This window comes from Ictidomys tridecemlineatus, chromosome 10 (assembly GCF_052094955.1).
Source record: "Ictidomys tridecemlineatus isolate mIctTri1 chromosome 10, mIctTri1.hap1, whole genome shotgun sequence".
In the NCBI taxonomy this organism is placed as follows: Eukaryota; Metazoa; Chordata; class Mammalia; order Rodentia; family Sciuridae; genus Ictidomys; species Ictidomys tridecemlineatus.
Window position 1 is genome coordinate 141,618,382 of NC_135486.1, and position 12,083 is coordinate 141,630,464.

Genomic DNA, 12,083 nt, shown 5'->3' on the forward strand with positions numbered 1-12,083 from the left:
ACTGAGCTGTGGTTTATCTATTGCTACATCCTGGACATGGACTCCCTGTCCTTCTTTCCCTACATATCTGATATTTTAAGTGCACCTGTTTGATGAGGCTTTACAAACACATTTGGACACCTTCTTGAAAATAGTATGATACTTTCGTAAGAGCTTTCCCACACCCAGCAATTCCTTTAGAGTAGGACCTAGGAGGCTGGGCTTCAGTTTTTTTTGCACACATAGAGTTACACTTGGGGATGATGTTTCATACAGCAATGATCCTCTTAGCCCTCGAACAGGCAGCATCAGCATCACCTATTACTTGTTAGAAATGCAAATTCTTAGATGTCCCTCCCCATCCAGATGGACTGAATCAGAACCTCTGGGCTGGGCATGGGGCCCGGCCATCTGTGTTTCAGTCAGTCCTCCAGGGGACTCTGAAGCATGTTCCAGTTTGACCACTGATGCCTGCCATGTAGTTAAGAGTTTGGGCTGTGCAGCCAGACTCCCCGGGCCAGAATCCCAGCCACGCCAGGACCGGCTCTCTTTGTTTCTGCTCCTTTGTGTCTAAAGAGGAGATGGTAGCATTATCCACGGCATGGGAGTGTTAGGAGGGTACAATGGGGGTTGACACGGAGTGTGAGACCAGGGACTGTCCCATGGTGCCTGTGAGTGACAGTGACTCATAACTCAAGAGAAAAACCCAAGGCATTTCACTAGGCAGTGTGGTTCCATCCACCAATGAGGAGGGCCGCGTTGGCTCCCCAGTTTCTAGGGTGGTCCTGAAGCTGGCTCCCCGCCCCTCCCTCGCTGCTGTCACACCATGCCTTTGCTAAACTTGGTAAAACAACAAGCAACCCCTTCTTGGTGTGGCTCAGAAAGGCAGCTAGAATTTTTGGAACACTTCTCTCCATGAAGCTGCCGCATTCTGGTGGCTAGTGAAGACACTGCAGCTATAATGAAGCCCTTCCTCCAGGCCCTTCAAGGAGCCAGACAGCTTCGGCCACTGGGCCCAGCCTGGCTCTTCCCTTGGCCGGCCCTGCCCTTCCTCTGAGTCTTCCCAGCTAAAGCTTTTAGAGCTCTGTGTCACTGTCTCAGCTTTCTCTGTCTCTGCGGGTGGCCTGCCTCCTTCTAAGACTCCCTCAGGACACCTCTTCCCCCTCCTGCAGTGAGCATCACAGCCCCAGGGTCCTCTTTATGTGCCTGGCTGTGACTGCGGGCTCCACTGCCTTTACACTCAGTGAGGGCAGGTTCAGCTGTGGCTCAGAGCACAGAGAACTTTCCGAGGCAGAGCGCTGGCCCTCCTGTTCTATCTGTTTAGCTGTGTCGACATGAGGCAGGTAGACTGCAGCTTCTCCTGCTTTAGTGTCTCATATATTTGGGATGTCACAGCCCCAAAACAATTCACCGTGACCCACGGAGGAGAGCAGAGCATGGAACTAGGGACCCTCCGGGAGGTGACCCTCAGGGGTGTTCTTTCTCACTCTGGGAGCTGTTGGTGCAAACAGGTACAAGTGCGTGATAACTTGGCCTGTTGTAAGGAGGGACCAGGATCCCAGAGAAGGCCAGCCTCAGCCCTATCCAGTGGCTCCACTCGGGCCCCTGCTGTGTGCCCAGGGACTAGGCTTGCTTTTCTCTCCATTATTCACAAAAGATCAGGGACAGACTACATTCTACCTACACTGAGAAAAAGGCACTGCTTCCCATTCCTAATACAGATTAGTGTGTGATTAAAATGGATATAGTTCACACCTGGATTGCCTCGCCTAGTCCCTTGCACTGGTCTCCTAGTTGAGGGCTCAGTCTTGGACTGTATTCCCCATCCCTCCCCTCCATGGACAGCAGCTGTTGTTGGTGAACAACCAAAGCAGAGGCAAACCCGGGACCCCGGACTCCCTCCTCCTGACCTCTTAGTGATTCTGTCTGGAGTCCTTAACCATCCTCTGTCACCCTCTGCCATCTTTAGATGTCCAAGCTCCCATTTAAAAGATGTCCGTAACTCACTGAACAGTTATTCTGCATCTTGTAGGCAGGAAGTAATGTGTCAAGCATCAAGAGAGGGGACACTGAGAGGCCCTTTGGCTGCAGCTTTCCAAGGCCACGTGGGGCACATGCACAGATATCTTTAATTTGAAGTGGCACTGATGAGTAGCTCAGGTGAGGGTCTGAAACTCTGATATTGGTATTCTCAGGTGGGTGGAGTACCTCAGCTCCAGGTGGGCGTTGGGTCATAGAGAGGGTGATATCTGGAGCTAGGGTGCTATGCATGCAGCTCGTTACTTTGCAAGCCTTGGCTCAGGAAGTCCTGCACGCATGCGCACCATGTGCCTCGAGGTGGACACAGACTGATCTCTCCCCGTTTTGCAAACTACAGGAAGCTCAGATGTCTTTAAGAACTTTGCCCCAGGCAGCGCACTGTTGATTGAGGAGGCTGACATTTTACCCGAGTGCCCATGTGTCTCCCATCTCCCTTGGCCCTTGAAGCGTGACCTCTTGCTTGTGGACAAGGGTACTTGGAGAAAAGGCATTAGCAGCACCAGCAAGCGCATGTGCAGAGGCATGGTGGGGAGAAGGGCTGGGCAGCGGCTCCCTGGGCGCGGCTGAACCACCCGTTCTGTGGTTTGGGCCATACTAAATAGTTGCTGCTCGCCTGTTCCATCAGCTGTGCTCCACATCGCTGTGGCGGAGGCTGACCTTGCCTCCTGACCCCCAGCAGACGCTGCATTTTTATGTTGGGAACATTGAAAGGGAATTCAAAGCTCAGCTCGGGATGCCGCACGCCTTGGCACCGCGGATTAGGGTTTTCGCTGTGTGACAAGGGCTCTCGTGCACCGCAGCCCTCCCGGATCCAAGGGACACAGCCGAGCGCTGTGCGTGTGAAACCCTGCCACACTTTAAGGATCAGGGCAGTTGGGGTTTAGTGGATCGACTCGAAAAGGCTCTGAGAAGACACTGCTGTGTTCTCCAGCAAACCAGTGTCGCTGGCGTGTGTGTGTCGCTGGCGTGTGCCTGGGTCCTGGGCACCTGCCTGAGATCAGTGCGCTTGGCTTACCTGTGGGGCCCTCGCCTGGAATCCTGCCGTGTCAAAGCCTGGCGCCCTTCCACAGAGGGGCTGGCTGGTCCTTTGCCAGAGTCATAAATCATCTAGAAACTTCCCTGGAGGCTCTAAGGGAAGGTTATTAATAACAACCACCGTCCTCTGAAAAGTGCACACTTAGAAATATACATTTTTATACTCCAGATACCTGGTCATTCTCACCAACATCTGTGAGGTATGCAAGGTGCATTTGAGTCTCATCAAACTGTTTTAAAAACTGCTTAGGAAACATCAGTCAGATCACAGACCTATGAGCTGCTTTAGGTGAGGAAGTGCAGGGTCGCTTCCTTCCCCCTTTGAAGTCCCTCCTTTCTGGGATGATGACTGTATATGGGCAGTGATCAGAGAGCTCCTGTGAGTTTGGGTTTGTTGAATCATCTTGTGAAACTTTGCTTAGTCTGAATTGAAGTGAATGCACAAAGATAACACATGCATGCAACACACGTGTGTGTAAGAGCACATGCATACATATACAGATATGGACACACATTCATGAAGATATGCAAACGTCTTTATACACAGAGCGTGATATAGACAAGTTCACACATGTATACTTCTTCCTACACACTTGTGCATACTAACACATACACTCATGCACAAAATATACTTGCACACATACACACATGAAAGGGTGGCTGATAGAATCACCCAGAATCATAGTGCAGCCTGCCCAGCTCCCGGGGCCATCCCGCTCAGACCCATAGTCAGAGCGCTGCACTCTGTGTGTCTCCCCATGGCGATCCTATTTTCACACAGATGTTTTGTTTTGTGTTTTGGGGGGAGCTCTGTGGCCTGACTGCAAACTCTGACCTCTTAAGATGCTCGTGTGTGTGTGGGCCGCTCACAAGACATGTCAATCCTCTTTGCATTTCCAAGTTGCACATCTCCATACCTCCTCCCAAGAGAGCAGGAAGCTGGGTGCCCAGCCAAACGTGCCGATTCTGGACCCGCCCCGAAACCCAGCCTAATTGTCCTGATGTGATCGACCCATGCTGTCTCCAACCTCCTTAATCAGTGTGAAAACTCTCCTGGGTTCCTGTGTTTCGGATCTTGTGACCAGACTAACCTGGCCCGTGCAGGGGTTGGCGTGTCCGCATGGGGAAATGCACTAATATGGATGTTTCTCTTTGTGTGTGCACCCTGCAGTGTTGTTTACCAGGATGGATTTTATGGTGCAGACATTTATGTAAGTATTCATTAACGTGCATGCCGTCCTTGTTTCCGCCCAGAGTCATTCCTTTTACAAGTTTGCTGCAAAAACCTCCATGCGGTGTAGTCAGACCTCCTCCTCCAGGTCTGTAGGAACCAACCCAGAGCCTTGCCTCCCAGGCAGAAAGACTTCTGCTCCTGAGCTCATAGGAAGCATCCCTCGCTGTTTGAGGGGAATTAACTCCTTCATCAGCTTCAGAATTGACACAGTCCCCACCCCCCAAAAGGTAGCACTTCTCCCGGGACCAATGGAAGACCCTATCCCCCAAGAAACTGTCTCCAGAGTTCTCAATATGGTCTGAGTGTTCTTGGTATAATATTTAGGAGAAGAGTTGTAGTTACCAGCTACAGAGGATTAAACGGTATTTTCATGGCTACCATTCTTGATGCTTTCCTTATAAATATAATTAACTTATCACAACCGCCCTAGGAAGAGTCTCTCTGTCTCTGAACATGGATGAGTTTACCAAGAAACACCTAAATCTCCCCAGAAAATGTATGTAGACTTGAACATTAATTTCTTATTTTCTTCAACCATTTATTCTATTTCCCCAGAACATTTACCCAGGTTTAATTTTTCAGTAATTGGTACCACTTTGTCAAACTTTTCCTCCTTGGAAAAGACTAGGGTGTTTCTCATTATGGGGGCCATAGTTTAACTCGCCTACATTCACCTAGATGAATTGATTCTTCCACATGAGAATACAAACATCAATTTTAAGAAAATTACTTGAAACAAACACAATTGAAAATAAGTGGGCAGTATTGGGGAGGGAGTCTCGAAATCACATAATTTTCATTACTAATAGCCTCAAATAAGTCAGTGGAATCATATTTGTTGTTTTATGGGCTAGATAACAAAGGAAAATAAAACTATATTTCTGATCAAATTGATGCCATTTCCTAGAAAATGAGAAAGACCCTGGTTATTTAATTTTATTCCTCTTGAATTTCAGATCACTACAGTTTTGAGACATAGTATTAATCTCCATCAGTGATGGACTTAGGTTCTATTATTCATTATATTTCCCGTCATCCATGGGTTTTATTTTCCTGTAGTAAAATGAGTGGACTACCTGTTTCTAGGAACTCTGTTAACAACCCGTTCCCATTTTTTTTTTGTGTGTAACTTAAGCTGCTCCTTGTCACATCCTACTTGGGTCCATGCCATTTCAGATGGTGAGAGCGGCGGGGACCAAGCAGTGTGGAGTCCGCCTTATCCTCCTGGACCTTGTGAATCCCAAATCCCTGCCTCCAGGTGTCCAAAGGGAGAGCTTGCAGATGAGAGGTCTATAGTTGGTATAACTGAGTTTAGGGCTTTATTACTATTATTAAATGTTCTAACTTGGGGAACAGAAGGTTGTAGATGAGGGATGAAGAAATTTTAAAAAATCAGATCCACTGGAAAGAAAGCTGTTTCCATCAGCACCCACCCAAAGGTAGGGGGGAATTGTATGTCCCTGAGCCTAGTTATAAAAATAAAGATCACAGTAATTCAGCCATCACTATGGAGTGTCCACTTCCACGTGCCTTGGTTTCTTCCCTAGGTTAAAATGCTACTTCACTGATTTATCAATTGGCACCCTGCATGTTTCAAACCCGTATCTTTTCCGTGCCTCACAGATTCTAATTTAGCAGGAAGTAGAAGCTGCCCGAAGGCAGAGACGGTGGTCATGCCACAGAAAGGACAAGCTAGGAGAGCAGGTCCCCAGGAGTGTGCGTGGACTGGGCCAGGAGGCTCGCTCAGAAGATCCACAGAGCCAGGCAGGTGGGGAACAGAGAAGGCACAGGAGAGGGCCAGGTGCCAGCCTACACCAGGGTACCAGGAGATTAAGAGATGCCGTCAAACAGGAGCTAAGTAGAAATTAGGGGAAAGGACAGGTGTCCACCCTCCCCAAGAGCTGAGCCCTCAGGAGAAGGCTGCCTCTGGTCACCATGGAGATACGCAGCAGGGGGCTGGCTACTCAGCAGATGACGACGTGGGGGTTGCTTGGTCAGCAAGGAGGGTAGGTAGGGTCACACCCGAGCCCTCTGACATGAGGACACCCCCCCACACACACACACACCACATTGGCTTAAAAAGACAGGAATTTAATTTTTTAACTATCATATCAAACTACAAGGCAACTACTACTGCTTAGTGTGCATTAAAAAGGTCAAATTAAAGATATACTTAAATAACAGCAGGGACAAAACACTCTTAAAGCCAGAGTTGAGAACCAAAGTTTCCTGGACCCGTGGAACCTTCCACTCCACTCATGGCCTAGCCGGGAGGTGGAAGAGAGGTGTTCCCTGAGCTTCACCAAGATCCATGCTGGTGTCCTCCGGGAGAGGCAAAGGACGCAGCTGTTGATCAAAGATATTGAAAATGCAAAGAAGGACAGGAGGAAGTGAAATTCTGTGAGAGCTGTAAGAATTTTGACAAGTTATGCGTAGACACTGGGGTAGGTCAGCAACGAGCCAGGCAGTAGGAGGGGCAGAAAGGAAGGTGCCCAACGTCAATGTGAAAGGTGCCCCTTTAGCTAGGGGTGCCTGGGGTTCCTGAGTGCAGCCACTAGGGCGTCCTGGAGGAGGTGTCTCAGTGACATCGAGACGCATGTTCCACCATTCCTGAGTTCCAGGATAACCAGTTTCTGGTGGACGCCGTGGCTGGACACGCTGCCTTCTGCATTCATGTCACTCTGTCAACCACGTGTCCTAAGACAAAGAGGTGTCCTCACGCCACTGATATGTGAGGTCAGGAAAAAGAAGTGTCCCTGGCTTTGGGGACACAGGGAAGTGGGAATTCTCCCAAATACAAACACAAGTCTTTGCTCTTGAGACCCCACTTTTAGTAAGAGCCAGCAGAGGGGCAGCATGAGGCTGCCTGCCCTCCGTCATTACAGGGTCAATTCACCAAGCGTCCTCTGTTCCAGAGCTCAGCGGGGAAGCTGTGTCCCTCCTCTCACACACCCAGGAAGACAGGGAGCACATCACCTCCATGGTTTTTTTTTAGAAGAGGAAATATTTCTTTTTTGCCAGAAAAAAAAAAAAGATGAAATAATTTGTCTCATTATCTTTCCTGACCTGGAAGTGTGAAGCCACAATGATCTGGCTGCAGAGGCCACACTCAAGCACTGAACCGGCCAATTAAAGTTGTGGCAAATTTTGAAAAACCTAAGAAAGGAAAGGAAGAGGGTGAGAAGTCGGACAGTATAGGAATGGCAGGGCCCTGGAGCACCGTGTCTTTATTTGAAACCTTCAGATATGCCATGAAGTCTGCCGAGGGTGGACACGAGAACTTTGACAGAGCTCCACAAGCTTTAGATTCTGACTTCAATGACAAGGTTAAATAAAACTGACTCAAAAGGAAAATCAGATTATGTAAGAAAAAAATATATACACACATACATTTATAGGCAGCTTCCTAAATCCCTAAAAATGCCCAAACTCTTGATATCTTCTCCTGGAACTAGAGAGTTTCTCTTGAAATTCAATCCACATGCAGGAGAGATCACTTGTGAATAACTCACATCCCCACTGGTTTCCAGTCTGTAGAGGTTTCTACCGAGTCCTTGTCGGCATTAGATTTCAATGAGGTGATGCGTTAGGGACCCGAGTGTTAACAGTAGCTCTGTTAAACATGCCCACCCGTAGGTGTTCCAGTCAGGTCTACGAAAAGTAGGTTCCATAGCCTCAGTGTGACTCATGAATTTGTGAAATACAATTCCACTGTGTTATTAGTTGATATTATTAGCAAATAGAGCCACTGATGTAGTTGTGGCTGCTACTAAATCATTGTCATAGCTGCCTACATAATTAGGCCTCCAAATTAAATTCCCAGGTAGACTGGAGAATTCCAATCATGAGATAAAGAGACAAATTCCCTGTAGTTAGCTGAAACATTGGATTGTGTTTCGCAAGTTGAAAAGCCATGAAATTATCGTTTTTTACTTCTTTAAAAATGGACACAGGTTAGATCCCAAATACAAACAGTGTGCATGGATCGTGATCCCAGCCTTCTTTGGGAGTCTCCGTAATAAAGACTTGCAGCTACAAGCTTTTGGCCAAGCCCGGTTCCCCTTTTGATCTAGTGGGTCACTCCCCTGTCTCAGTGACCTCAGGAAAGCAAACTTGTAAATGAATTGCTCTGGAATCTGTCTGACTTATGCATCTTCTTTTATTTATTTCATATTTTTTTTTGCATTGAAAACATTACATTTCTGTTTCCTTATAGAGTAGTGTATCAAGAGCCTGTGTATGGCAATAAATTGCTGCAGGTATGAAATCCCAACTGGTGGAAAGACTCATTACTCTGTTGTGGGTTTGCTGTGAAATCCTTACTAACGAGACAGTTCTGGGGAGGGGGAAACGTTTTCTAACATCGAAGGAGAAGCTCGCTGAATTTTCCAGTTTTAATGTGAGCTCTAGCGTAGGGATGATCAGCCCCTTGTCTTCTGATAGGTCCATAGTTACGCGGAGGCTGTTTCCACGACTGAAGTCAGACAGCCGCGCCCGTGAGCCTTGCTGGATCACGAGCATAGTAAATTGGAGGTCTAAGCTCAGCTCTTAATTTCTTGGCCTTATCTGGGCTCAATCAATATAAATTTAGCAAAAAAAATAATAATAATTGAACTAATTGCCTGGGCCGTTTTTTGGTAGGTTCTTGGAGTCCTTGTATCCAACATGGGGTCCACAGAGCTAACATTTAATAACCCTCCTTGGTTTTGTTATAACTGGTCAGGAATTTATTTCACACTTGCTAGAACTCTCAAACCTTATTTCTCGCTATGGAAGCAACCCCCAAATGAAGGCCCAAGTGACTGGATTTGTAGGAAGAAAAAAATAAAATCCACACATCTGTTTTGCTGGCTGAGTCTTCAGATCTGGTCTATCACTAACACTGAAACTGTCAAATAAAATGAAAGATGAATATCAAACTGAGAATGATTTGTGGGCGCTTTATCACACGAGTTTTCCTGTCACCTGCAATTCTCATTTTTATTCAGTATTAAATCAACGAGCAAGGTACTTATTTTTTTTTCAGTCATGAAAATTGATCCAATTTAAATTTTTAAAAAATTTTAAGACTCACAAATATGAAAAAGGGATGCTGGGACCTAGGAGAAGGCAAAGTAGTTAAGATACCTGAGATCAACCTTTAGGGTCACATCTCAAGAAAACTGTGTTTCTGTTGCCACACTTGCCAAGTAGCTGAAGGTATAATAATGCAGATTAACTAAGGAGTCATGGTTGTATTTAAATGTCTCCTTTTCCAAACGTTCTTGCAAATGGTAGTACGCTGAATAAAATTTGAGTTGTGTGAATACCAATACACCTGCTTTGCACAAAGTGAGTCCGTGCCCGTGGCTACGCCTGGACAAGGAGCAAGCCTCTCCGTCTCTCTCTCTCAGATCAGGCTCATTGCTGCTCTCTGGTGCCCTGGTGCTGAAGGGAAGCATGCACACGTGTGTGCACACACATACACACCCCACACATGACATAGCCCTACTCAGAAGCACGTCCCCTCCCTACACACATGAACATTTACCTCGCTTACTAACAAATTTTTAGAACCTCCCTTTTGCTAAAAGTATAGTCTAAGGTGAAAAGTTTATTTTCTTTCACCAAGGTACCTTGAGTAGTTCATCAGTGTTGAGTATTGTTCTCCAAAGTTCCACAGGTAGAGTACCTGCTGCACCTGTTTGGTCATGGAATCTTTTATTTTTCCTGCCATCATTAATGTTCCAATGAGCACAATTTTGAAAATGCTTTCTCAAAGCATTTTCAGTGGGCGACTATGCCAAGGGGCCTCCAGGGATTTCCCTAACAGAGGAAACAGCTCAGAGAGCAGGTTTCTTTGGATGCTTGTCTTTGGTAGTGGCGTCCATTTAAATTTATTTTGATATCAAGACCCATTTACAGTTTGCTGCCAAAGTGAAAAATGGGCGTATTTATGAGTGGGATGTGTAGAACTGTGTTGTATTTATCATTCTTTTTTCCTTTGGTTTGGCGGCAGAAAAAAAAAATCTATTTGACTTGATTTTTGTCATGAGGTCTGGGAGGACCAGGCTCAACATGAACAGGGTCTGGTGACCTCCCAAGAGCAGAGATACCTCCTTTCTGAGACATAAAGCCATGCAACAGCTGCAACTCTGCCCGGAAAGCTGCAAAATAGAAAGCAATAAAGTTGATCCAAGTCACCTGTTAGAAAGGCAAATTAAAGCAATGTGTCCTTTTGGATCATTTTATAGTGTGTGCTCACATACACGGAGTTAATGCACAATTGCACTCTTTCCCTCATATGGATTTCATGCAAAAGAAAAATAGCGAGGAAGACAAGGTAACAGAAGGACGGTGGTATCAAGCCACTTAATCCTCTTTCACCCCAATTACTGCAGGTTCCAGGGGCCACTTAGACTTGTGCTGTCCAGCACTGTAGCCACCTCCTGCATTTGGCTGTTCACATTTGAACTCACATTAACTAAAACTGAGCAAATTAAATATTCAGTTAGTCGCCCTACCCACAATCCAAGTGTCCAGTAGACACTAAACACTATTGACTAGAAAGCACAGATCCAGGGCAATTCTGTCATTACCATGTGGTCTGCTGGACAGGGATGAGACCGCTGATCAAGGTCAAAGTCTTCTCACCTGCTCTGAAGACGGCAGCACATGAGGATGCTGAATTTTGAATCAGGAATGCTTGTGAACAAATTCCACGATCTTTTATAGAAACACACACTTATTTCCTCTAAATTGCCAAGACATATGCAAATGTACACAATAGAGAGCATTCCCAAATCCTCACGGATGAGCACATTTTTTTTTTAGGATTCCTGTTTTACACACCTGCAAGTTGTGTTCCTATGATAGATAACAACCCAGTGAGGTTCTTTTTACTTTCTACTTGCACTATAACAGTTAATTTAGCAAAATATTTAGCAAACTTGCTACCCACTGCAGACATTGGGGAGATAAGTGAAGTTGAAACAAGAGCATTTGCAAATGCTCTTGCAAATGCTAGCCATCCTTGCTGGGACCAAATGCATAGTGGCACATTCACAATTTACATGGCACCTGATACAAATACCTATGCTAATTTTTTGTTGTTGTTCTGGGGAAGAGAATCCTCCCCCACCCACACACACAAACACACACACACACTTATTCTCCACTCAGTTTTCAGCCAGTTGCAGCTAATGCCTCCTAACAATCGGCTGGCCAACTCTAGACCCTTCCTGCCTCATTAAGTTTAATATGCATACTCCTACACCTGTGTCTTTGTGTATGCATCATGAAACCCGAGAAGACGGGCAAGCAGATTAAAAGAAAGGCTCCAGAAATCCCGTGACCTCCTTTCTGCTCAGCCCGTCATTCCACATCTTGGGCTCAGCACCAGTATGACAATGGCTTTGGTGTTATGGCTGCCCCGCACATTTAATGATTGCCCCCGTTCCTAATTAGAGAAGATGGTGTTTGGAACACCAGGTGGTGTATAGCTAAGACCTTTTTTTAAAAAAAAATAAATAAACTGACACTTTGTTTTTATAAGGGAGGCTATTTTAAAAATACTGGCTCCAAATTATTGTTGATTATTTGTCAGGATGTCTCAGATGTGTCTTCTCCAGGCTGAGGCAAAGCATGAACTTTTTAAGGATAAACTAGCTGTTTAGAGTTGTTTTGCAAGCAACTGCAGATCCATTCTGAAAGTCAGCTGTGGCTAGAAAGAGAGAGAAAGAGACAGACCAGCCTGCCTGGAGTTTGAGAGATGCTTTTCACACCTTCCCTGGCTTCATGTACCTTTTCTCCTCCT

The 12,083-nt window shown here is 46.2% G+C and overlaps 1 protein-coding gene across 48 annotated transcripts in view; it reads left to right on the forward strand.

Moving 5' to 3' along the window:
- Nucleotides 1-12,083, forward strand: part of Rbfox1 (RNA binding fox-1 homolog 1) — a 2,023,047-nt gene that overhangs the window by 1,976,253 nt on the left and 34,711 nt on the right. For 24 of the 48 annotated variants that reach the window (XM_078024580.1, XM_078024586.1, XM_078024579.1 and 21 more), the window contains one exon: nt 8,505-8,547. The exons of 3 other annotated variants lie outside the window; for them this stretch is intronic. In XM_078024580.1, the coding sequence (XP_077880706.1) occupies nt 8,505-8,547 (43 nt within the window). Of the gene's footprint in view, nt 1-4,225; nt 4,266-8,504; nt 8,548-12,083 lie in introns of all 48 variants that reach the window. 21 more of the 48 variants (XM_078024582.1, XM_078024591.1, XM_078024592.1 and 18 more) reach the window with 1 other exon arrangement.